Source organism: Phoca vitulina, unplaced genomic scaffold (assembly GCF_004348235.1).
Source record: "Phoca vitulina isolate PV1807 unplaced genomic scaffold, GSC_HSeal_1.0 scaffold19, whole genome shotgun sequence".
Lineage (NCBI taxonomy): Eukaryota > Metazoa > Chordata > Mammalia > Carnivora > Phocidae > Phoca > Phoca vitulina.
The window spans coordinates 10,306,884-10,333,245 of NW_022589722.1; the positions used below are offsets into that span (position 1 = coordinate 10,306,884).

The following is a 26,362-nucleotide window of genomic DNA, read 5'->3' on the forward strand; positions in this document are numbered from 1 at the left end:
TCGATGCCAGCCCCTTAGATTTTTATCCGGTGGAAAGTTATTCCAAAATACGAAGGCACATCTTTTCCAAGTGGTTCTATTACAGCTGCTGCAGGCATCAGGAACCTGGCGCCCAGAGTGTAGAAACCACCAATAAGCCACGGCAACCCGTCCTGGCTCACCCACCCTCGAGATCTGAGGTGTCCTGTGCTGGTAGAGTTTTGTTTCCCCTCCTGTACCATTAGCAGGAATTCTCATGCTCTTGCTGATGATCTGGCCTCTACTTACGTCCCAATCTTCCCATCTTCCTCCTTGCACGTTGCCATTGTTTGTTTAATCCTCTGGCCCTACTGCCTACCTAGGCTATAAGCTATGAGGGCAAAGACCAGGGCCATCTTGGCCACCATTTATTTAATGATAGAAATGGACAAACGGAGAATTGGTTTCCTGCACAGATGTCTTCTGACATTGACGCTTAGCTTACATTTCTCCTTTTTCCTCCCTTCTCTCTCTGACTGCCAACACTCAAAACCCAGCTCAGTCACCTCTTCCAGGCAGCCTCCCTGATGATCCAAAGGCGCTGTGGTTATATGGTGCTTTCCTCTAGGACACACGCTTGGCACAGTAATGGCCACTTCACGTTCCCAACTAGATGACGTCTCTGAATACAGGACTGCATGGGATATCGATGTACCAGTACGGCACCTCAGAGATAGCGGAGGGAGGGAAGATGCCAACAGTTACGGATTTCAAAATCTGACTAAAATCGGCTTGTAGAAGTAAGGAAGTATATTAGCTCACCCTTGGAAATTCACCAGAAGGACAAGCTTCAGGACAGGTTTTTCCAGCAGCTCAATAATGCTGAAGACTCAGATTCCTTCCTTCCCTCTGCTTTGGCATCACCCCAAGGCCAGCTTCCCCAGTGGGTTGGGCGGGCTGTCAACAGCCCTGGGTGCTCTATGCCTCCTCCTCACTCACCTCAAACAGGTGCATGAGAAAGCCTGGCTACTGTGGCTCTCGGGAGAGAAAACATTTTCTCAGAGCCTCCAGGAAAAGTCGCCTCTGTCTCATTGGCACTGATCACTAAGCAAAGGGAACGCGACACCTTGTAACTCACCAGGCCTACGCTGTGGGCTGAAACACATTTCTTGGCTTTGATTTTTGGTGTATTTCTAATGTTTACATTTAATAAATTAATACCTTTAACCAAATAACCCCCAAAAGGCAAAATGACCATGCTAGTCATGAGATAATGAGAAGGTTTAATAAAACGATAATAATCCAGTGACCAGACACAAAGATAAGATTAAAGTTTAAAGTAGTAATGAAAAGTGTCTCGAATTTTTCAGGTTCTATGTTTGATTTTACGTACGTGGTAGATTGTTACAGTAACGGACCGCAAACCACATGCCAATGCCATTGAGTATTACTCTCCCAGACTGGCTTGGGCTGGAAAGGGTGACTTGCTTTGGCCAACAGGACATTAGCAAGTGTGGCGTTGTAGAAGTATATCAGCCCTCATGCTGTGGGGCTCGCCCTCTGGCTGCCCTGAGACGGCAGGGGAAGAAGCCCGGGTGAGCCTGCTGGGAGGACATCGAGATGCCTCCAATCCTTGCTGCTACTCCACGGGAAGGACAGCGGAATCAACCACACTTTCTAACGACACGCGGCGATGTGCTAATATTCACTGACCAAACCTTTCAGAAACCTGATTAACTGCAGCCAGAATAGGCTTTCCCTGAAGAGGTGCTCAACTCTGTTATAAAAATCTAAGACCAGTGTGACGACGTAAGACAACTGAGACGTGGTTTATTCCATGTTTACCTTGACATTCTCTTGGAGGCATGTGATAATCCATTTGTCAGACAGCTGTCTCGAAGACTCAATCAGAAAGTGCCCCGGAAGAGCGCAGAGGCCCGTGGGGATCCAGTCCTCCCCAGACTGCTGGGAAGAGCCGCCACCAGACCACTGGGTTTACTGGCTCGACTGGGCTTCGTGGCTAAGCACGAAGAAACCTCACTCGTGCCTGTTGACACTTTAGCAAAGGACAGCGTCCCCAGAAGGGCCTTTCGGTAAACAGGCTCCTCGGCCCACTTTCGGTCACCGAATCGCTGTAGGCAGCGGTTTTCACTTTGGTCTCCACCTTTTCCTGGGGGCGGGGTGCCAGCTAAGGAGTGAAACCCTACTGTGAAATACACCGTTGGACCCGTTTCAGGCTGGAAGCGGGTCAGCAAGCTGGCAAGTGTGTCTGTTCTTTCCTCGGGCCACTGTAGATGTATTAGAGCCGTGGGCCCAGGCTCCCGCCCTTGGAGTGCCTTGCACGCCCTTGCACACGTAGGTGCGAAGTCACAGTTAGCCTTGGGAAGCCAAGAGCTCCTCCAACCCGTCTTTCATCCAGATGATCCCAGACGGCCCTTTGCCTTCTTTTTTGAGGAAAAAACAGATTGGGTAACACATCCCAGGGCCCCATCGACCTTTGTCAATAATTCCTCCTTTTAAGGATTACCATTACAGAGAAGGGGGTGGTTACCTTTGATAAGATTCCTTATCTGTGGGACAGGAGGCTTCTTAATGCAGGGTTGTTAAAGGACTGTGAATAAAGTACTAACACATAGTAAGAAGGTAATAATACTAACCTCTAACTCCAGCTTAAGCATCTGAGATTTTTTTTTTTTTTTTGAGATGTATAGTGATATTTGATAAATATCAGTAAGGGCCACTCCAATAGCAATCCTTTACACAAAACCTCGTTGGACCTATTGACTATACTATGATGCAATTAATAGAAGAAAGAGAAGCTTCAGGACAAATTATGACTTCAGAAGATGTTGTTGATCAAAGCCTCGTAAGGAACATTCATCATATCGTGGTATAATTCAAACAGCCACAGTTATCTAGTGGAGAGCTTTTCAAACCATAAAAGAAAAAAGATTCACAAAAGTCTAATGTTTTTGGAAAAGAATATCATCAATCTGTTTCAAATTCAAATAATGTTAAATGGCCTGTGGCCTGTTGATACTGTTAAGGAAGAAAGAAAACTCCTATAATCTGAAAACAGCTTCTGTGTCTCAAACCAGGTCAACAAGAACACAGTGCTAGAGTGAGCAAATTTAATGCTGTCACCAGCCTAAGCAAAGGAGGTTTTAGCAGAACTGAACAATATAATGGATTGATCTCCTTAAGAAAGTCCTCAGGCCTCTTCTTCAGCATGATATTGCTTGCTGTTCAACCAAGGACCTGAGCTGCTAATCTATGACAAAGCCCATTAAAGATCCCCGGACTCTGGAATTTTGATGGATTTCTTATGTAGAAATTCCAGTGAAAAGGCTGTTGGAGAAACAGGTCTGGATTCTGGAATATGTTCCATTCTGTATTTTTCAATATATGGTGCAGCGACCTCCCAAACCTGAGAAGGATAAAACAGAGTCAGAATGTTGATGACATTGTTCTCACATGCCAGTAAGCATCAGCTTCATCCGATCAAAACGTCTAGGGCGGAGTAGGCACGTAGCAGCTGTTTGCTTGCTTTCATTATGAGCCATTTGACACACGATCTGTGTCCATTAGTCTTTGGTTGCATTAGCAGCTTTTAAAATACAAAGTCTAAAGCCTTTCTAAAGTTACCCAGGAGGTTTTCAGCTGCTTACTCTTCGGAAGCAAAACAAGCCAACACACAAACAAAACCTGGACAATTCAGTGTGGACGGAATTAAGGAAAATTGCTCAAAGGTATGAATGTGCGTTTTCTGAAACAAGCTTTGAATAGGGCAGTGGATTTCCTCGTTTGCTGGGTCTCCATGGCGCATGTGCTCTACTCCTTACACTCTTTTTAAAATTTTTTTTATTTTATTTACTTATTTTTGAGAGAGAGAGAAAGAGAGAGCGCGCACATGCACGAGCTGGGGGAGGGGCAGAGGAAGAAGCAGACTCTCTGCTGAGCAGGGAGCCCGATGCGGGACTCGATCCCAGGACGCCGGGATCACGACCTGAGCCGAAGGCAGACGTGTAACCGGCTGAGCCATCCAGGTGCTCTCTTTCCTTACACTCTTACTGCTCCCGGTGTGACCTGTGGGCCAGCAGCATCGGCCTCCCCTGGAACCAGACCCCCAGGAGATTCATATGCACAAGACGGTTTGAGAAGCAGCGCTTCAGACCCTTTTTGCTCTGTAGCTCCGCCCACCAGCCTATTCTCTTTCAGGCATCGAGTCTTCTCAGGTTCAGGTCCTGGTTTTGATTGACAGCTGCTTTTTATCAGCTTGCTGCTAACAACCAAGGAGCATTTCCTATCCTTTTGTATTACCTTAGAAAGTGTATCCTTGCAAAGGCTAACTTCCTCGAAAAGACTCCTGCGCCTCCATGGTCGTTGCTGCTTTATTTACGAACAGCCAGACGCGAAAGCCCCTGAGTGTCCACTGACGGATGTAGAGTAGCGCTCCAGCCCGTCTTAAGCGTTAACCTGAGTCGAGGTAACACACTTCTTGCTTGCTGACCTAAGGCCCTTGATTGTAACAGCATTAACTGACTTTCTTTGAGATTTGCAGACCTCTGGCCTTGGGGGATGAAGGACCAGAACTTTCCCAGGCCCCAGAGGCCGGCAAGTCTGTTGGAAGCCGCCTTGGCTTTCTGATTAGCCCAGCGATCTTTATCCAAATGTTTTTCTTTTTTAAGGTCATACACATAAATGATTTTCCTTTCCCTTTGCACATGTGTAGCTCTTGCCCTCCTTTGCAGAAAGAACAGAACACTCTTGTGCCACCTCTGGGTACCAAGGAACCAGACCTCCTTGCTCAACTGACCCCCACCCCTGGGCACCAAAAACCTAGAACTTCTTGCACAACCGCCAAGGACCAAGATAACTCTGTAGCTGACATCATCAAGTCTGCACGTCGGCAAGAAATGTCACAGACCGCTGTACTCCCTTAGCTGATTAGGCCCTTTAAATATCTCTGTGCCTGGCAGAAACCGGGAGTGGGCTCTGGAACAAGAGCCCACCTTCTCCCCAGGTGGCCGACCTCCTGAATAGAGCTCATATTCCTTTCCCATCAAAACTCATCTCTTGAATATTGGTCTTTCAAGGGATTGGCAGCCGAATTTGGGTTTCAGTAACAGATGAACGGATAAGGACAATGTGTGTATTATTCAATCATAAAGAAGAAGGAACTCTTGGCATTTGTGACAACCTGAATGCTGTGAGGGCAGTATGCTAAGTGAAATGAGTCAGAGAAAGAGACTGTGCGATCTCTATGGTATGTGGAATCTAAATAGCAGCAGCAGCAACAACAAACGAACTCAGAGACACAGAGAACAGACTGACGGCTGCTGGAGGTGGGGGGCAGAGGGTGAGCGATACGGGTACACGGGGTCAAAAGGTACAAACCTCCAGTTTTAAAATAAACAAGTCCTGGGGATAGAATATGCAACAGGGGGACTAGAGTTAATAAGACTGTATTGCATATTTGAAAGTTACTAAGAGAGTAGATCTTAAAAGTTCTCATCACAAGAAGAAAGAAATTATAACTATGTACAGATGTTAACTAGACTTAGTGTGGTGATCGTTTTGCAAAATACACAGATATCAAATCATTCTGTTGTACTCCTGAAACAAATATAATGTTATATGTCAGGTATATTTTAATTAATAAAAAAGGCTAACCCCTCACACACCTCTCTACCAGCACCAAAGTTGGCGGCACATGAGGGGCTTCCCCTCAAAGGGTGTAGGGCACAACTTAGGAATGACAGGTGTGAAGATGAAAGGGAAAAATCGTTCCCCAAGAGCAGAGCAATGGTTCCAACGGAAATCAAGAAATTCTAGAGAACATGATACCCACAAATTACAACAAAAGGTCAAAGAACTTTAAAAAATATATTTAAAAAATGAGTCAGCCTATGAGGCATCTGACTCTGTTGGATAAATCTATAGTCAATGAAGCCAGAGGAAATAAGCAGTAAAGAGAACCCGTATCTCACCCAGGGTGATGGGGTAGGACAAACCACAGCGCTAGACAGCCCCACAGACCTTTGAAGTAAAACCCTGGGGCTTTGTTTTGTCTTCAGGTCTGTTTAGTCATTGGGCCAGTTGGAGGTGGTGGTGATAGCATCACGGAAAGAGAACATGCTTTTGAACGAAAGAGAATATTGTTGGTGAAGGGGATCCATTAACCTTTCATCGCATTTTCTCCTCATGAATACCTGTCCCACACTCCATTTAAAGTCATTTCAGTTTCTAATCGCTAGATAGTCAATCTTTGGATGCAACATGGGACACTTAAGAGTTTATCAAATAGCGTTTTAGTTGCCTTGGAAGTTGCTTAAGTTCCTTTTTGTTCACGTCCAAGGAACAGACAGGAAACAGAGAGTAAGACAATATTTCTTCAGTCCCCACTCCCACTTGGCTTTCCCATAATGACCCAAAACTAAGAAGTAAGCCAAGTGGCCAACTTACCTTCTGCTCTACAAGCAGCCTGTGAGCAGCCTCAATGTCTGGAGCCATGAAGCGATCTTTTATCCAGGGCCTACCGAGAAAGCACATCAAACTATCAGCCAAACATGAACTGCTGCCAGGGTTCACAGTTCTGAAATGATGTCACATCCAGGGACCTGTTGGACTTTACCTTACAACAGAGCGCACCAGGTCATAGACCTTCTCCAGAGGAGTGGTTGTTCTCAGCGGGCGTAGAAACTCTATGCCCTGGCAGGCTGCAAGAAGCTCGATGGCCAGCACTACGAGAAAGGTGGAGGCTACAGCTGTTTGAAGCTGATTTCATGCTGTGGGGACGTCACTCACATGGAAGTTGACAGCCAACTCTAGCCAACTCAGAGGTGGCCGGTTCTCTGTCTATTGGTAAAATGAAGCTGCCTTGGTATTTGGTTACCATTTAAAATTTGCTTCTCTACCCCCTTGGCTGTATCTTTAATGTTGAGAAGGGCAGTGCTATCCAGGTAAATGTCTTAGTTCTCTCCTTCTTCCTTCGTTTGATCAAGATGGATGGCATCTGTGTCCTATTTCTACCTTTGTGTAAATGTCCATTTGTTTTTAGTCTTGCTGTTTCCCTTTGGCCTGAAATACCTGGCACATAGACTTTCATCAAAGGACTGAAGGAGTCAGTGAATGAGCAAATCTTCTGTCGAGCTGGATAATTCTATAACGTTCCTTTCAAGCCTTCAAACTCAGAGGCTCCCAAGCCCACTAAAACTGAAATTGTAGAAATGGGTATCTTGCCAACTTTAGGTTTCTTGATAAAACAGTCTTTACATGTTTTTTTTTCCCCCTAGTTAAGAACTCTTATTAAATGTACCATACTTTGCTATCAACTTTGAATACTGAAATCTAAATTTCTGTACATTTGGGTTCCATTATTTGCCAAGAAAATAATTTAGAAGCTTCAAGTTGATCAAACCATTTACGTGGTCAACTGAAATGGAGTACTAAAAACATTTGACTTCTTAAAATTTATGAAGCACACTCCAAACTCTGGTGAGTACAGACAGGTCACCATGGGAGGGGATGAAGTCATGGAATCCATTTTGGACCTGGAAGAAACTTCACATCTTCTAGTGCAGTCCCCTCACTTTATGCATAAGGAATTGGAAACTTCCAGAAGTTGAGCTGGGGTGGACTGGGAAGACATCTGAGATGAAATCTGCACAGCTACCAAGGTGGAGTGAAAAAGTGAACTGCGTGAAGGCCTAGGGGAACAGCATTACAGGCGGAGGGGCCAGCAAGGACACAGGGCTGAGGTACGGGTGTGTCCTTGGCGGGTACAAGAACCACCACGGTTCTAGTGTAGGGAATGGAATGGAGAGAGGTGTCAGTAAGAGCCAGAAGCCAGATCACGCATGACCCTTGTAGGCTACAGGAAGGGGGCTGGATTTTGTTTTGAGCAGAAGTAAGGAATTGGCATATTTTCAGCAGGAACATGATGTGGTCAAAATTACATTTTAAGAACCTCACCCTAGTTATCATATGGGGTGACTGTAGAAGAACAGTAGTGAAAACAAGGAGACCAGTCAAAAGGAGATGACGGAGCCTTGATTTGGTGTCTTTTGATGGTAAGGTTGATTTGCTGATGAATTGGATAGAAGATCTGAGAACTGACAAGTGTGACTCCTTAAGCTTTTGGCCAGAGCAACATGTTCAATGGGGACATTAGGAACACACCTTGGTAGGCAGATAATAATAACAAGTGTTGGTGAGGATGTGGAAAAATCAGAACTCTCAAACACTGCTGATGAGAATGTAACATGGTAGAGCCACTTTGGAAAACAGTCCGGCAGTTCCTCAAAAAGATGAACATAAGTTACCATATGACCCAGCAATTCCACTTTAGAGAAATGAAAATATACATCTGCACAAAAACTTGTACACAAATGTCCATAGCAGCAGTGTTCATATTAGCCAAAAAGTGGACAAAACCCAAACATTCCTCACCTGATGAATGGATAAACAAAATGTGATATAGCCATACAACGGAATATTATTTGGCCATAAAAAAGGAATGAAATGCTGACACATGCTACAACATGGATGAACCTTGAACACATTATGCTGACTGGAAGAAGCCAGTTACAAAAGACCATATATTGTATGACATTTATATGAAATGTCCAGAATAGGCAAATCCACAGAAAGGGAAAGTACATCCATGGGTGCCTGAGCCTGGGGGCAGGGTGGGGTAGGGAGAATGGGAGAATGATAGGTCAAGGGTGCAAGGTTTCTTTTTGGGATAAAAATGTTCTAAAATTGATTTGTGGTAGTGATTGCACAACTCTGTGAATATACTAATAACAACTGAAGTGTACAATTTAAATGGGTGATTGTGTGGTATGTAAATTATATCTCAATAATAAGAGCACTTAACTCTCCCACATGTATCTTAAAATACCTTAGTCCTTGCTTATCTGCTGTTTCACCTTCTGCTGTTTTGGTTGCTCACAATCAACCACGGTCTGGAAGCAGGTGAGCCTTCTGATGATTCATCATTTTCCTCTTTCTGACAATCATCAGAAAGTCAAGAGTAGCCTAACGTTACCTCACAACACCTGCATCATTCTCCTCACTTCATCTTACCCCGTAAGCATTCTGTCATCCCACATTGTCACAAGAAGGGTGAGTAAAGTACAGTAAGGTATTTTGAGAGAGTTCACATTCACCTAACATATTTCAATATATTGTTATAATTGTTCTATTTGATTAGTTATTCTTGTTACTCTCTTACTGTGCCTGATTTATAAATCAAACTTTATCATGGTATGTATGTATAGGAAAAAACATGGTATACAAAGGGCTTGGTACTCCCCGTGGTATCAGGCAGCCACTGGGGGTCTTGGAACATCCTCCCAGCCTCCATAAGGGGGGGCATTACTGTAGTGATATTCTTTTGTCATCCAACGGCTTCTGATACAGCTGCAAAAACTTAGTAGCTTAGATAACAATGCTTAAAGGAAGGCAATTCGTCTTTAAAAAAACAAACAAGCAGTAATTAAGAAGGCAGGGAGAGGTTGGCCTAATACAGCTCCACCCTAGGAACTATCTACTGAAAGATATGGATCTGAATCTTGTTAAGTCTTCCACAACAACCGGGAAATGCAGGGGACAGAGATAACATGCAGAGAGCAAGTTAAAAGTAACACCACAAGGAGGCTAAAAGGTAAATCCAGAATGCCAGTCTCTAACAGAAGACTGACCTGTCTTTTTAACTAGTCAATGGCATGAAGAAAAAAAAGGGAGAGGGAACTGTTCTAGATGAAAAGAAGCTTGAAACTTTGACCACCAAATTTAAAATGTGGGCCTTGAATCCAGATTTGAACAAACCCACTATACAGGCATTGAGATATTTGCGAAATTTTGAATATGTATTCAACGGTGTTGCCAAGACTTACTGTTGATTTTTGTTTGATATGATAATGGCATCACGGTGGATAAAAAAAGCATTCATATTTAAGGGAAGAAAATAATGTCATGGGATTTGCATGAAAATAAGAAAAGTCAAGGAAAAAAATGAAGTAGGGGCGCCTGGGTGGCTCAGTCGTTAAGCGTCTGCCTTTGGCTCAGGTCATGATCCCGGGGTCCTGGGATCCAGCCCCGCATCGGGCTCCCTGCTCCGCGGGAAGCCTGCTTCTCCCTCTCCCACTCCCCCTGCTTGTGTTCCTGCTCTCGCTATCTCTCTCTCTCTGTCAAATAAGTAAAATCTTTAAAAAAAAAAAATGAAGCAAATGTGCTGTTGAGTCAGAGTACAGGAGGGTTCATGGTACTAATCTCTCCACTTTTGAATATGTTTTCAATTGTTTAAAAAATTAAGCCAACCAGTGAACCTGCTTAGACAGCAGGTGTGGTTCTTAATTTTCAGCGAGCTTCAGAATCACCCGGAAGACTTGTTAAACCCAGATGGTTCTGCTCTCTTCTCTAGAGTTTCTGATTTAGCAGGTCTGGGGCCGGGCCTAAGAATCTGCCCTTCTAACAAGTTCCCAGGTGATGCCAATGCTGCCGGTAGGGATCCTCCGGTAGGGATCCTATGTTGAGGATCGCAGATGTAGTCGTTTATCAGTGAGGCTCGCCGTCCCAGACTGGCTGGGTTTACCTTGTTCCACATGCTCGATGACCCGAAGGGCCTTCCTTGCTGCCCATCCTCCCATGGAGACGTGGTCCTCCGTGGCAGCGCTGGTGGAGAGAGAGTCCACAGACGAGGGGTGGCACAGAGCCTTGTTCTCAGAAACTGCAAGAGGCCAGTGCAAGGTAAGTATGCTGCTAATAGGAAAAATTGCCACGTTGGCTTCCCAATGTGCTCGGCAGCATGGAGTATCCTCTCCAGGAGCTCTTGGTTGTTATCGAAACACCAGATGGTCCAAAATTATTTGGGGAAAAGGAAACAGGTTGGGTTTATATCAAATTGAAAAGGAGGGAATAGTGAGTTCTGAGGTAAGACCAGATAGGAGCCCTATTACAAAGCCTAGTTGAAAACACTGGAAGCGTTTAGCGTGCTGGGGAGAATAGGGGAAAAAAGACGTGATGGGCTTTTCCAAGTACTCGAGAACAATGGACTGACTGTGCCACCAGGGGAGGCATCAGAATTCAGGGTGGTTATTCGGGGATGGAGACCGGGCCCACAGGTCTTGACCAAGGAGATTTCACAGCTCAGAATATCCAGGGATGACAGAGGGCTCCATGACCGCCGGACATATCTTGGGGAGGTGGGGGAAATTCTAGAGATGGCCTAGATCAAACTTTATTGTGCATATGACTCACTCCATCTTGTCAATATGCAAATGTCGAGTTTCGAGTGGGGCCCGAGATTCTGCTGTTCTAACAAACTCTCAGTGGATGGCTGGATTCTTGGCTCGAGGACAACACATTAAGTATGGAGGACCTAGATTCCAGAGCTCCTCCCTGGCTCCAGAAGCCATGGAGAGAGTTTTCTCCCTTACATTTTTGCTCCCGAGAGTGGCTGGGTGAAGCTTCAGTTGTTCTCTATGCTATAAAGGATCCTGAGATAATCTAGCGATGCAGACCAGGTGGTCGGCTCGTCCTGGTCCTCCCAGAACTTTCCAGGTTTCAAGCACTGCAAGTCCCAGGTCCTGGGACCCTAAACCTCCTTATATGGATATGCAGTCTGTGGTTCGTTCACAAAGAGAAGTTCAGAAAGAGAAGTTACGTGTCCCCGAAAAAGAAAACTACCCATTTCATTATAATGAAAGCAAGTTGAACAACTTCAATAGGCAGTTTAGGGAAAGCCAAACACATTCAAATGAAGCTTTCCGAAGTCCCTAATGTTTTCTAGATCAGTTACCACTACCTCCCTATGTTAGTGTGAGAAGTCGCTACCCTTTAAAGGAGTATTTTAATAAGGAGGTAAGCGAGCAATTAGAAGTTACTGGGAGGAGGACACAATGAATTCAGGGACTCCTTTGGGTTGTGTAGAGTTTTCATGTGAGGCTTCGGTGAGGAAGGGGTTAGGAGTGATATTAATAGCAACTAATATTTATTTAGTGCTTACAATATGGCCAGGCACAGTTCTAAGGCTTTATATGCATTAATTCATTTAATCCTCAAATCAGTCCCATTAGGTAAATTTATCAGCTCCATTTAACAGAGGAGTAAACTGAGAGTAAGAGGATTAAGAAACTTGCTCCATATCACACTCCTGATCAATGGCAGAGTTGGAATTTGGACCGAGAGTCTATGTTCTTAATTAAGCACATGCTCTCCTGCCTCTTGGGTAGGTTTGCCTAAAAAAATACAGAATGCTCAGTTAACTTTGAATTTCAGATAAAAACAATCTTTTAGTACAAGTATGTCCCAAATAATTCACATTTAATTAGGCATCCTGCATTTCTATTTGTTAAATTTGGCAACCATATTTTAGGATTAAGTATGGATTAAAATGAGATCCACATTAATTGAAGTGAGAGCACAGATTTGAGAACAAAAATGCCTGGGTTTGAATTCAATTCTACTTACTAGTTGTCCAGTGTTGGGTAAGTCACTTAACTTCTCAGATCATCGGTGCAATGGAGGTAATAATAGTACACGCCTCATGGTATTGTTGTGACCATTAAGTGAGCAAATATAAATGAAGCCCTTAGCACGTCCTTTGTACCGGACCCTGTTCTGATGTGTTAACTCACAGTTTTGAGTCAGAAATCAGCTACACTGAAGCTCAGTTTTCATGGAGGGCATCCTCTTATAAGCATTTTTGCACATTGTAATCACATATTTATGTTCTTAGTGGTTGGTATATCTAATAGGATGTACCCAAAGCTTAATCATTCAGGTCAGTTCAAGTTTTGCCAATAATTGTAGATATCTTTGTCTTTTTCCTTCTGATAGTCTTCAAATTGAGATTAGGGAAAAAGCTACAAAGATGAAGTTCCTATGTGGTATCAAATTGCTTCCTACAGAGAAATTACGGAAACCTCATCATTTACAAACTTATTAGGGTGTTATTATGTCTAGCTTTGTTTAGGTTTTATTTAGTTTTTTTCTAGAGACTTCCCTTCTGCATTTCTATCAAGACCGGCAGGATGCAAATGAGGTAGGCAAAAAGATTGCATTCAAGGACAAAACGTGACTTTCAGATGAAATGGACAGGCTTGTGTTCTGGGGAATGGGCAGTATTCTTGGGCGGTATTCTTACCAAGCGCCGCGGCAGTGCAATGAGCAATCATGAACCCAGAGTTCAGACCACCTTCAGCCACCAGGAAGGGAGGCAGCTCGCTGAGAGAGGGGTTACAGAGCCTTTCAATTCTTCTTTCACTAATTGAAGCAAGTTCATGGACTCCAATGGCCAAATAGTCTAGGGCCTAGAAAGAGTATCTCAATTCAGTTGGCTTAAATTGGAATATGCTTTCAGGGTCAGGAACAATTCTAAAAAGCTTACTTTGGCTGGGTATTCACCATGGAAGTTTCCTCCAGAAACAGTCTCTCCCCTGCTGGCAAAAACCATCTTGCAAAACAGGTTAAGGCTAATTTTTAACACTTGTAGCCCTTGTACAAATACGGGAGGAGGGAAGGAGAGTCTACAAGTTGTTGACATAAAGGGACACAAAAACAGAAACAACAAAACAAATACCCAAAATCTTAAAGATGAATCATGTACACCTAATTGGGGGCCAAGGAAACATGGAACATGAAATTTTTTTTTCTGAAATTAGAGTTTCTCAAACACCATAACTATCATAGTCTAACGGTTAGTTAGTACTTTCCCTCAAAAAGTTTGTATCTGAAACTAAGAACAGAGACCAGGACACCAGTTCTATTTCTTCAGGGGGCAATGTGAGCTTGTGCTTGGTAGAAGAATTTGCTGAATGGAAGACTCTGCTGATGAGCAACCACCAAACTGTCTGGAACAATCAGTTCTGGGAAGATTTTCAAGCTCTCTACTCAGTGATCCTGCAGCCGCATCCATAGCAAATGGCAGCCAATGGGCTGTTGCAAACCCATCTAAGGAGGAGCATATTAATGCCCTCAAGGATCATTCCATTCTATCACGCACTTCACTTAGAACAACAGGCACCCAGACAAAGGCAGTAACAGACCCTTCTTAAAGATTCCAGAGAGCTGATTTATACCTCCTGGACTAAAGAATATTTATTATTTATCAGCTAGGAACTCACTCTGTGTGAGAAAGGTTCTGACTCCCAAAGAGCTGGAGGTGCATGTATTACATTAACTTCACCAAGTTGGGAGTTACCCTTTTCGGTACATATAACCATGAGCCTATTAGGCCCAGCACTGGCTCTTCTCCACTAACCCACCCCCAATCGCAGGCCCTAGTTTTCTCTCCATTCTCTGAATCCTTATAACAAGTAATCTCTGCACCTACTTAGAACTTAAGCATGTTCAGTTCTCCAGTTGTTCCAAATTTGTTTGTTGGCTATCAGAGTATGGTAATTAGAATTTAGCTTCCATAACATTTAGCAACTGTGTAATAGGTACTTTATATCTATAATAGAAAAATTGAGAAGAATATTCTTTCAACTAACACCAGTATTGCAGGAGAACTCCCAAATATTACCTTATTGGAAATTCATCAATAATTAATCTTTAATTGAGAAAGGAAAGTACTTTTGGCTGAAATTTTTGCTGGGGCAAGTGGTGGGAGAAGAATTTAGTGAGGAATTATCCTTCTCCCATATCCACTAATTTAATGGATTTTTATTTTATATATATACTCTTTGTTTTTACTATATAAGATACCCTTTCAAGTCTAAATTATGGGGGCACCTGGGTGGCTCAGTTGGTTAAGCACCTGCCTTCAGCTCAGGTTGTGATCTCAGGGTCCTGGGATCGAGTCCTGTATCCCGCTCGCTGCTCAGTGGGGAGTCTGCTTCTCCCTCTCCCTCGGCCCCTCCCTCCTGCTCATGCTCTCTCACTCTCTCACACTCTCAGTCTCTCTCTCAAATAAAAAAAAAAGTCTAAATTATGTAAGTGTAGGATGGATATCTCTCTTCTACAAGAACTGATAGATGAGACAAGACTTACATAGACTTCATGAAAGCGCTACTCCATTGTGGGGTGGGGGGAGAGGGGTGGAGTGGTGTTGAGGTGAGTTGAGAATTACTTAGTGTGGGTCTGACTTAACTGTAAAATAACCTGACACTGAGGACATAAAACATACATCCTGAAGTAAGCTTGTCAGAGAAACCACACTGGGTAAATCTTACACAGCTGCTGTGAAACCTGTCTGCTAACCTCAGCTAGGAATGGCTTCCAGGGTTGTTAACTCAGCACTTTCTCCGGTGTTAAGAACTGAGGCAGATGTGGGATAGGAAAAATATATTCCTAAGGGCTTGGGTGGTCTTCAAAGGCAGTATTGAGTATCTCTGTGAAGTCTTTGCCAGTGTGACTTGTGACTGATCACCTCGACATCTGTAGGGAACTATACCATCAAAGAACATTCCAAAGCAGAAATAAATGGCTCTGCGATACCCACACCATGAAGGAAAGAAGGGCTCCATCTTTGAGAAATGGAAGCATTCTTACTATTCTTTGTAAAATTTGGAAACACTGACTGAAACACCATGTCAAAAATAAAAACTTGAGACGAGGAAAGCCATAACTCTTTGAGCAGTACTTTGGTAAGTGTTAACAAGTTGCCTTCTGTTTAATGTGTCACTAGAACCAAGAAGGCTTGCATCAATGCCAACCTGCCCGGGGTCCCCACAGTCACACTTGTGACCTATGTCTTCATCCTCTATCAGCAATCTCAGCAGCAAAGGTCTTCATGAACCCTCTCAGCCAATGCTGGAAATATCTCCTTTAGCCTTTAATGGGTCCATTTGGAAAGCACAACATGTTAGACTCTGAAGTGAAATTAGGTGCACAGACCTGCCTCTGTCACTTACCAGCTCTGATCTAGAGAAAGTCACTTAACCTCTGAACCTTAGGTACTTAGTCGATGAAATGGAGTAACAGAACAGAGATGCTACACCGGATGATCACTTCAGCAGATCTAAAAGTACCAGCTGGAATTCTACAATTACAGTTTAGTAAGCAGTCAAAAGATACAGGATTATCTGTTGCACTATTAAGTTCTGTGGTAATGATGTTCTTCACGAACGCTATCGTGTCATTCACCACACCATGGACCTACAATACAAGATTAAATGAGTGAGTACATTGAAAACACTGATAATGGCGTCTGTCACACAGAGTCTGATATTCATATTAGAATAGCAAGGAAGCAAGTTTTAAAACTGGGATTTGGTTGTGCCATAGGGCTAATTTAGCAGTTCTTTCCCATAAATGTTTTCGATCAACTAGCTAGAATGGAACTTGCTGAGTCAAAGGAAATGAAGGTGTTTACTCTAGGGAGGATTCTTGATGATTACACTCTAGACTAGAATCTGGCACAAAATGAAATATTGTTTCATTCTTGAGAAGTACATTAATCTCTCATCCAACTAACTGCCACACACAAACGAGCTGTAACCTCTGCAATGCTGAATGCCTCATGCCAACTCCTGTCTGCTGCATTTTTTTTTTATCCAGAGTTAAGCCTCACAGATTTATTTGTGATGGTTTATGTCTGCTTATTAAATGCAGATAAGGTACAACAATGATGTGCACTTGAATTATGATTCGCCTTTCCTGTGACCATCTCTGTCAGGCTCGTTCTTGTGGAATCTAAAAGAGAGAACCAGTAAAATTCCACTAACTGATTAGGATGATGTGATTACTAAGAATTTTTTAAAAGCTACAGCAGTAAACCAACACAGCAAGTTGTCTCTTGTGCTTCTGTACAAGAGAACTGAGCAAAGCAATTCAAAAAGAAACAAACAGCTTATCCTGGAGAATAGAAACTCTACAATGACGGGACAAATGGAAGTATGATATGCATAATTTTTAAAAGAGGCAGTAAAGACATTTGGATTATAATTGACCATTACATGACTTTTTATTTTTTTATTTTTTATTATTATTTTTACATGACTGTTTTAACACTTTCCTCTTTTTCTATTTCCGCCCTGAATTGGAAAATAAAAAGACTTTTTTCATTCGTTTACCTGTGGACAGCAGCGCAAGGTGTATGCATCCTGAACACGATCACAGAACCTGTGACTTTCTGTGCAAGGGGATGGCAAGGGACACGTGATCAATTTTTCCACAAAACACACCACCAAATGAGCTCACTCACATAAACATGCCCAGACCTGCTATTTCAGATGGGTGGTGATCTGAGTCCAAGAGTGACCGAAACCGAAAAGCAACTTCAATTTGCCCACGGTGAGGGCGGACTGCGTGAATGTCTAGAATTGATGAAGGAGAAGAAGTCTGAGCAATTCTCATATTAGAATGAACTACCACTGATGGTTCAGGATCATCCACGCTGCTGACACAAGCCCTCAGAAGTCCCAGAGGTTCTTACCAGCACTCACAGTTAGAAATTTCACTCCAAAAGCAAGATTTTCCTCATCAACCGCATTTTTTCTACTTTAAATATCCAAGTGCAAACTATGTGTTGAGCCCACTGGGAATTCAACTCAAGACCCTGGGTCTACCCTAAAAAGATTTAGGCTCACATAATGGAAGGGAGCTCCACAGTGGCCAATTTTTGACAGTTTTCAATCACTTTTAGACCATTTTTCTGTCCCACTACATATAATGGTAGGGAGTCTTCAAATTCACCACTTTCCAAGTAAGCTACGACTTCTATAGTTTTTCCCTCCCAATTTTCTAATGGGGACCAACTTTAATCCCACTCTAGGTCTAAAACCCTGTGAGCAGATTCCTAAGACAGTTCACAGTTGGATGGGAGTCAGACCTGGGTGATCCAGAATTCTGGGTGAACTCTAGAGTCAGCATCTGTCCGTAAAACGTGGTCATTTCAAGATCAAGTGTGGCATCACTTAGAGGGAGCTGTAGCAATATTGTGTATGCCATAGGCATTTGGGTATTTCCTTTTTCCCCTACCGTCCACCCCCACCACTCTCATGTCTAAAGACCTGGACCAGTCCACCCAACCAGTTCTGGTTGACTGAATAGCAAGCCGGTGGAAGAGCCATGCTGACCAGTATCGAAGGCTTTGGTGGTGCCCTTCAGCACCTCAAGGGTCAAGGCCGCCACGATGTCTGCCTGGCGCGCAATAGCACTGGCTCGCTCCACGGCTTCACAGCCCAGGGAGGTGATCATTTGTGTCCCGTTGATGAGTGCCAGCCCCTTTGGAAAGGAAGAGATAAGTCCTTTGCTGTATTTATTGTAATCCATGTACAAGCTGATTTCATATCTTTTGCTTCCATAAGAGAAGAGTTAACCAGTCAGCTGAATGATGTTTATGTTTTCTAAAGTGCAGGGCAGGAATGCTCAGTAAGCACTGGAAGATTAAGTGCCATCCTGTGTGAAATGGTTAGTATAAACCTGGCAAGTGAAACGCCTGTTACGTATCCCCATTCTCAAGGCAGCAATGAACCTCCAGTATAGGACTGCATATAAAATCTTTAGCTCCTAATTATGCTGCTTTTCTTTAACTGGTCAACATTGTGGACAAGACAGCTTAAGACATTTCTGGTCCAAGACTTGTTTGAGAGCACCCTGAGGGATTTTGACCTACAGCATCCGTTAGGGATCCTTAGGGATCCCGATTTGAAGTTTAAGTTCTTAGGTAAGAGAACCCATAAGCCTCTGTGGCATGAAGAATCTTTTGAATGCTCGTGGAGGAGTCCTTTCTTCAGTGACAAACTTTTAACAAACATGAAAACCACGTTTATTTTAAGAAACCAGAGAGACAGATATTAAGACTGAAAATAGTCTATAAATAAAGACTTGTAAGAATGAGTAAATTTTCCTCGAATCTCTTTACCTCTTTCGGTTTCAAAACAACTGGTTTCAATCCATGAGCTTCCAGGACCTGCAGAATGATTAAAAAGATAAAAATGGGTACCCAGTGAAATACCAACCTATTTCTGATTTCATAAGGAATCAATAAAATATCCTTAAGCCTAAAGATCTGTCTCATAAAAGGTTGGACCTACGTGAATTGATTCTGTTCATCTACTCTGGTCTATGCTCTAGTTCTGTTCTTTAGTCTGAAAGCAGACTTCTAGTTCACATAATTTTTATACTTAAATCAGGGGCTTAGTGTCTGCAGAAGTAACCCTGAATTTTGGTTTCTAGGTCCTTTGTATTCAGCTTCCACCTTAGTGACTCCCTTTTTTCCTGCTGCTTCCTGAGCACATATGAGCACCTGTACTGTATGAGGCTGAGTTCCTGACTGTCCTCAATTCTCTGCCTCCAGAGCTTGACCTAAAAAGTCCTCCACCCTCATCCTACTTATCTAAACACTGACAGAAATAAAAGAAGTCAAACAGTCACTATGCTAAAAACCCTCTAGGGAGGAAGGAAGACAGAGTCAATACCATTCACTTTGTCCACATCACAAGTTTACTGGAGTACTTGCTACACACCAGACTCTTCTGGGTGTTGGCCTGGGGCTGGCCTAGGAAAACCGAGACAGACTAGCTCAGGGGCAATTACAGAGTAAGAGGATGTTAAGTGCTCTAGGACGTAGGAAGTGCATGGGGTTTGCTGGAAAATGAGCACGTAAGATGCTAGGAGAGCACAAAGGAGGGGCTAAAGACATTTGGAGGGTAGGGAAAAGAACCAGAGGAGCAGAGGGGGAAGTTTCTCTGAGGACTTCTCAGAAGGAGGAGCAGGAGTGAGTGGGGAAGAGAAGAATGAGCATGTGCTGGTCCCTCTGTCCCTGACACAGCACATTCCAGCTGTAAGGATCCTCCAGTTCCTGTAGAACCAAGGGGGAGGGATTCGACCAACAAGACTCTTATAAACCACACTAAGTTTAGACTTCATTCTAAGGACAATGGGAAGCATTACAGGCTTTAGCCAGGACATGCTGGAATTTGCTGTGTGAAGGGGGCTGGGCAAACACTGTACACAGAGAAATAAAGATCAGGCCATAGGGAACAAAGGTGATCTGGAACCTGTATCCCCCTAAGGATGATCTGTTCCCTTAACTTCTTCCTCCCCCTTGGTCCTCTGCCCTTTCACTGAGGGACCTCTCAGCAATTGACCTGAGGTAACACTTCAAATAATTCTTTGGGCTGCTCTGATGGAATCTGGATATGGATGAGGAAAACATTAAAGCTTTATCAAAAACAAGCCCTTCTGCTTTGCCATTGGGGTAGGAGCTTGGGGGGAAATGGAACCAGCTCTCCAGAGGCCATATAGTAAGTGCTGTGATCCACGGCTCTGCACCGTGAGACCAGTAACTCAATAAATTCACAACAGTGTGTGACCTGGAGAGGCACCGGAAGAGCCTCTGTGTTTTACAACTCCTGAAATTCCCAGCAGTGTGTGACCTTCTGGATAGGTACTAGGAGAGTTTTAGTTGCAGAATAAATTGCTGGGATTAACAACCGGCCACTGTACCTTTTCACCAAGGTGACCACCAAGTCCAGAAGCCTGACGGTAAAGTATGGGAGCTAAGAGCCTTACCCAGTTTGACTTGTAAGCTTCAGTTTTCATCTACAAAACAGGGACGGCAGCGGCTCCCTCACGGGGCTGCCGCAAGGATTCGGTGCCATAAAGCATGCATGTGCAGCCGGCATCCAGCCTGGGGAAACTTCTGCACACGGAAGTTGTTATTAAAGTCTTACGTATTTCGCATCAGCCCAGCCACTCTTTGGAGACCACATCTTCCCTTCTCCAATTAGCCCAAGAGCAAGATGAGAGAGCGGGGCAAGGTCCCCACTGGCGCCAACGGTTCCTTTCTCTGGAACGTAGGGCAGGCAGGAGGCTGGGAGAGAAGGAGGCACCCGTTACTTCTGGCTACCCTCCTTTTGCCAGTGAGACCAACCTCCCCCAGCAGGAGCTAATATCATTCTATGGCACAAATACCTGGGAAAGACGACTTCTCAAGCACAGCTAATGCTTAAGGGACCTGGCTGAGCTGTTATAAAAGACAGAGGGGAATAAGGTGGGGGGGGGGGCAGGAAGGGGCACCCTCCCAGTAGCAAAAAGCCATCTCTTGTGAGCCCCTTGAAGTTTAGACTGTAAAGACCTGTACTGTGAAAACTAGAAAACACTGATGAAAGAAACTGAAGCCAACACAAAAAATTGGTATATTTTGTGCTCATGGAGTGGAAGAACTAATATTGTTAAAATGTCCATACTACTCAAAGCCATCTACAGGTTCAGTGCAATCCCTATCGCAATACCAATGGCATATCTCACAAAACTAAAACAAAGAATCCTAAAATGTGTATGGAACCACAAAAAATCCCAAATGGTCAAAGCAACCTTGAGAAAAAAGAACCAAGCTGAAGGTATCACAATCTCAGAATTCAAAATACACCACAAAGGTGCAGTGATCAAAACAGTATGATACTAACATAGAAACAGACACACAGATCAATAGAACAGAATAGACAGCCCAGAAATAAATCTGTGCCTATATGGTCAATAAATCTATGACAAAGGAGGTAAGAATATACAACGGTGAAGATAGTCTTGCAATAAACGGTGCTGGGAAAAGTAGACCACTTTCTCACACCATACACAAAAATTACCTCAAAATGGACTAAGGACCTAAATGTGAGACCTGAAACCATAAAACTCCTAGAAGAAAACATAGGCAGTAATTACTGATTGGCCTTAGCAACATTTTTCTAGATATGGATCCTCAGGCAACGGAAACAAAAGCAAAAATAAAGTATTGGGACTATACCAAAATAAAATGTTTTACACAACGAAGGAAATCATCAACAAAATGAAAAGACAACTTACTGAATGGGAGAAGATGTTTGCAAATGATATGTCCAATAAGGGGTCAATATCCAAAATATATAAAGAACTTATAGAACTCAACACCAGAAAAACCAAATAATCCAATTAAAAAATGGGCGGAGGACCTGAATAGACATTTTTTCAAAGAAGACGTACAGATGGCCAACAGACACATGAAAAGATGCTCAGTGTCACTCATCATCAGGGAAATGCAAATCAAAACCACAATGAGATATCACCTTACACCTGGCAGAATGGCTAAAATAAAAAACTCAAGAATAAACAAGTGTTGGTGAGGAAGTAGAGGAAAGGGAACCCTTGTGCACTGTCGGTGGGAATGCAAATTAGTGCAGCCACTGTGGAAAACAGTATGGAATCTCAAAAGATTAAACATAGAGATAGCATATGATCCAGTAATTCCACTACTGGATCCAAAGAAAATGAAAACACTAATTTGGAAAGATATATGCCACCCCTATGTTTACTGTAGCATTATTTACAAGAGCCTAGATATGAAAGCAACCCAAGCATCCACTGATAGATGGATGGATAAGGAATAGGTGGTGTGTACACACACACACACACACACACACACACACACACACACACACTGAAATATTACTCAGCTATAACAAACAATGAGATCTTGCCATTTGTGACAACATTAATGGACCCAGTGGGTATTATACTAAATAAGTCAGACAGAGATAAATACCAGGTGATTTCATTTATATGAGGAATCTAAAACAAAACAAAACAAAAAGACAGAAACAGACTCATAGAGAATAAGCTGATGGCTGACAGAGGTGGGGGCACTGGGCAAAATGGGTGAAGGGGATTGGGAGGAGTCCAGGCTTCCATTTATGGAATGAATAAGTCATGAGGATGAAAGGTACATCATAGGAAATATTTTTCTTTAAAGTTTAGACTCTGTCCTAAGGACAATGGAAAGCATTACAGATTTTAGCCAGGACATACTCAGGTTTGCTGTGTGAAGGTTGTTGGGGGAACGCTGTACATAGAAAAAATCCAGATCAGGCTGTATGGAAGAAAGGTGATTTGAAACCCAAATCCCCATAAGGATTATCTATTCCTTTAATTTTTTACTCCTCCTTGGTCCTCTACCCCTTTGCATTTCCTATGCATGTTCTAATCAGACCTAGACATTTTTAGAAATTGTAATAATGTATCTTAAAGATCAGGAACTAGCTGTTGTTCATTATAGTCTTGTTCCTAAAAACAAGTTAGAAATGATCTAAATATGGAATTAAGAGACTTCCATTTGGCCAAAGAGTGTGTGTAGCCATTAAAAGCTATTTGGGGGGAAAAAAATGCTTGGAGAATGTTTGGAAATATGTAAATATTTACACCAGAAAAATAATATAAAATGTTCTAGAAGGATAAGGCACACCAAAGTATTCACAGGGGTTCTCTGAGGAGGTAATTATAGGCAACATAGTCTCTTTTTCTTTTTTTGCCCAGATTCCTAGGCACGTAGCCTGCTACCTCACCACCACTTATAAACAGACATGTACTATTTTGGAGGAAATTCTCAGTTACAAAAAAAAAAAAAAAGTCCTCTATTTTCTAAAGTAAACTCAGACTCCTAATAGCAGTGCGTTTTCCAACTTCTAAATAATGTCGGTAGGATAAAGTAGTGCCATCCATAGGCCAGCTTCCAGATCATAGTTCACCCTAGGAATTCTCAGAACTCTGGGCACCCAGAGGTGCCCTATATACCTATATACCTTCACCCCAAAGAGTTTCCTGAGCCTGCACTGATCTATACTGTTCATCCTTATCTGTGAGAAGGGATAGTGGCCTCCCAAGCATTTCAAATCTTGTCTCCATGTTGGACTTTTTCTGTCCTGAGAAGTAAGGTCCGAAGAGCTGAACTGCATTGTATCCTGGCACAAGATGGCTTCCTGGTCCAGAAGCAAATCTTTGATCTCTTTACATTTCTGTTCTATCTTCGCAAGAAGTTAAATTTCAGTTATTTAAGTCTGGTTATCCCACCATCTGGGGAGCGTTAAGATTTCAGATTCCTAGGCACTAACCAGAACTACTGAAATGGTCTTTGGGATGGACATCCAGGAATCATTGTGTTTCCCAGATGATTTGATGCAACCTCTCTAACCACATCTGGGCATCACTGAATTAAAGGTTCTCTCCAGCTTTGAGCTCAGGGACAGACTTAAGGGGTTTGTTCCAGACTTAAAGATGCCAAATACTAAGTGAAGGGTGATGAAGAATGAGTTGAAGGTATACAGGAGTAAGCATCTCTGTCCCCACCCTCACCCCCTCAGCTATCCTCCTCTTCTCCAAGCCCATTTCCATTCATCTCCATTATTTTATGTCGTCTTGTCTCTGCTAGTTCCTCACTATGCCATCAATGAACCAAGTCTACCTGTGGTACATGCCCAGCCTCAATGGAGGGTCAGCCTGGGGACCCATGGCATTACCATTAAATACTTCGATAACTTGCTTGAGGGTCTCCAGGGAAATGCCACTGTATCCTTTGGCTAAGACATTGATCCTTAAAGCCAAGAGCATCCGACATCTCTCAGGGATTAGCGGTTTCCCAACACCTGCAAAACGGAATTGATGTTTTTCTCTCAGAGAATCAAAGTCTTTTCTACCTCCATCTCCCAAATCTTTCTCCAGTTCCGTCCAGTCTCCTACCACCTTTCTCTTCTTGACTCAGATATTTGGACTGCTCTCCTTCCTGATTGCCCTGCTTCTTAAAGTCCCATCTTCTAGAAAAATGGGAAACCCCAGTTTTGCCTTTTCAGTTCTCTTTCCTAGAATGCTTCAGTGAGCCCCACCTTCCCCAAGACCCTTAGAATAGCACCCAGCCTGGATTCTTGACAGACCTTCCCATCTCACCTCATCCTGATGAACACATTCCCTAAGTTCACTTCGTTCCCTGAATGCACCATTCTGTTGGCATGGCAATATACATGCTCCTGCCCCAATCCCATCCCTCTACTTGGCCCATTCCTTTTCTGAGATTCAGCTGAAAGGTGGTCTTGTTTGATTTCTGTTTTCCTTTCCCACCTGAGCCAGAACTGGTACTAGTTTTTAGAATGCACTAGCTATTCACGGCTGTTACAGGATACCTCACACTGTGCTGTACTTTATTCACCAAATCAAACAAGATCTAGAAGTCATTTAATGTTTGAAATGATTTACCTGAAGAATGTGAACGTACTAAGTTGACCTGGAGCTCTCTGGAAGAGAAAGGGAAAATCTCTCTTAGATACCTCACAGTGAAAGTTTCCCCTCAGCTGGGGAAATGAAGGGGAGAACAGGTGAATCTTTGGTGGGACAGAATAAGGCAGTGTGATGCAATGGAAGAAACCAGCAAGCCTGTGTTTTCAATGCCAACTCATATGCAAGTGAACAGGAGATTTATCCTCCTCATTTGGAAACTGGGGCAAGTGTTAATTATTTCTCTTGTTGAAAGAAATCTCAAAGATGGGGGCAGGTGGCATGTGAATGTGTGCTGAGGAGGGGGGAATCAGACTTACTCTAGCTTACTGACAGGAATTACAGTTCTGGCAAATTTCCCAAAACCTGTAGTTATACCATAAACAACTAGAACAAAAAAACAAAACAAAACAATAACAGACATGGTACCATTAGATGCAGGCCACTTTTTAAAAGTCAATAAAAAGAACTGTATGACATAGAAAAGGATACCAGTTTTTTCTTTCACGATGCTATCTATGACTTCCCTGGATTTTTGCACCTTCTTTTCAGCAGCTGGGGTGAGCTAGGAAAACGGTCAAAGCTGAGCCCGTTGAAGACTCCCATGTGCAGTGAAAAAGATCAGAGGACATCCTTCCCCACCCTCCCCCGTACCTTTATTTTGTAGCGTCCTTTCCCCAAGTTGACCAGATCCTCTGTGGTCAGAGTTTCCCCATCTAAGGCAATGTACTGTACAAAAGAAGGGGACCCCGGTGAGCTTGAGCAGCTTAGCTGCTCCACCAAGAGCGTAGGGAAGCCTCAAGCAGAACTGAATTTGGACACTCAAGAGATTTTATCCCTGCTCTGAAACATAATTGTGCTAGTGAAAAAGCTTGCTCAAGAGGAGGCGGAGTAAAGAAAGCTAGAAATGAGCATAATGCCTTTTCCTAACTCCATAGAGCAGGATAAAGCCCTGTGCTAACTGATACATGTTCGCTCATAAATTCTGCTGGCCCTACCCGTCCTGAAACGAGGGGAACTTAATTTTCTTTACAAAAAGAGTGTTGACTTGAAGCTTACCTTTTCAGGCTCCCGGTATTTGCTGTATCTGAAGCCAGGTAAAGGAAAACCCTGGGTAGTGTGACAAAGCCCCAGCCCAGTCCCTGGCAGGAGTAGCCCCCAGAGCAGACCATCCGGCCTGCAGGAAAAGATACAGGTAAACTCCTTCTGGTTGTGATGGAATGAAGTCAGGAGACATGGCATCGCCCTCTATAACTGAAACGAGAATACCAGAGAGGCTCCTTTACGGATCGCAACGGAGAGCCACATTCGGCGTTGCTGGTAAGCCAAGAAAGGGCTCTTCCACTGCCTCTGGCTTCCATAGAAATGGCTGCTTTAAGACGACCTCAGGGGCTTTCAAGTGCTCTTAGCATCTTTGTGAAGGAGGAGGGCAAAA

At 43.3% G+C, this 26,362-nt stretch overlaps 1 protein-coding gene across 1 annotated transcript in view; it reads right to left on the bottom strand.

The window, feature by feature from the left end:
- Window positions 1-26,362, bottom strand: part of HAL (histidine ammonia-lyase) — a 27,167-nt gene continuing 805 nt past the window's right edge. Inside the window, exons 2-20 of the mRNA XM_032416316.1 lie at window positions 26,121-26,181; window positions 25,987-26,014; window positions 25,582-25,656; window positions 25,420-25,492; window positions 25,248-25,314; window positions 24,910-24,947; window positions 24,180-24,305; window positions 20,589-20,728; window positions 18,776-18,823; window positions 17,988-18,135; window positions 17,130-17,225; window positions 16,983-17,041; window positions 15,985-16,065; window positions 13,355-13,420; window positions 13,112-13,277; window positions 10,559-10,693; window positions 6,593-6,701; window positions 6,424-6,493; window positions 1-3,385 (exon numbers count right to left, since the gene is read on the bottom strand). Of these exons, the coding sequence (XP_032272207.1) occupies window positions 3,245-3,385; window positions 6,424-6,493; window positions 6,593-6,701; window positions 10,559-10,693; window positions 13,112-13,277; window positions 13,355-13,420; window positions 15,985-16,065; window positions 16,983-17,041; window positions 17,130-17,225; window positions 17,988-18,135; window positions 18,776-18,823; window positions 20,589-20,728; window positions 24,180-24,305; window positions 24,910-24,947; window positions 25,248-25,314; window positions 25,420-25,492; window positions 25,582-25,656; window positions 25,987-26,014; window positions 26,121-26,181 (1,727 nt within the window). The 3' untranslated portion in view covers window positions 1-3,244. The remainder of the gene's footprint in view (window positions 3,386-6,423; window positions 6,494-6,592; window positions 6,702-10,558; window positions 10,694-13,111; window positions 13,278-13,354; window positions 13,421-15,984; window positions 16,066-16,982; window positions 17,042-17,129; window positions 17,226-17,987; window positions 18,136-18,775; window positions 18,824-20,588; window positions 20,729-24,179; window positions 24,306-24,909; window positions 24,948-25,247; window positions 25,315-25,419; window positions 25,493-25,581; window positions 25,657-25,986; window positions 26,015-26,120; window positions 26,182-26,362) is intronic.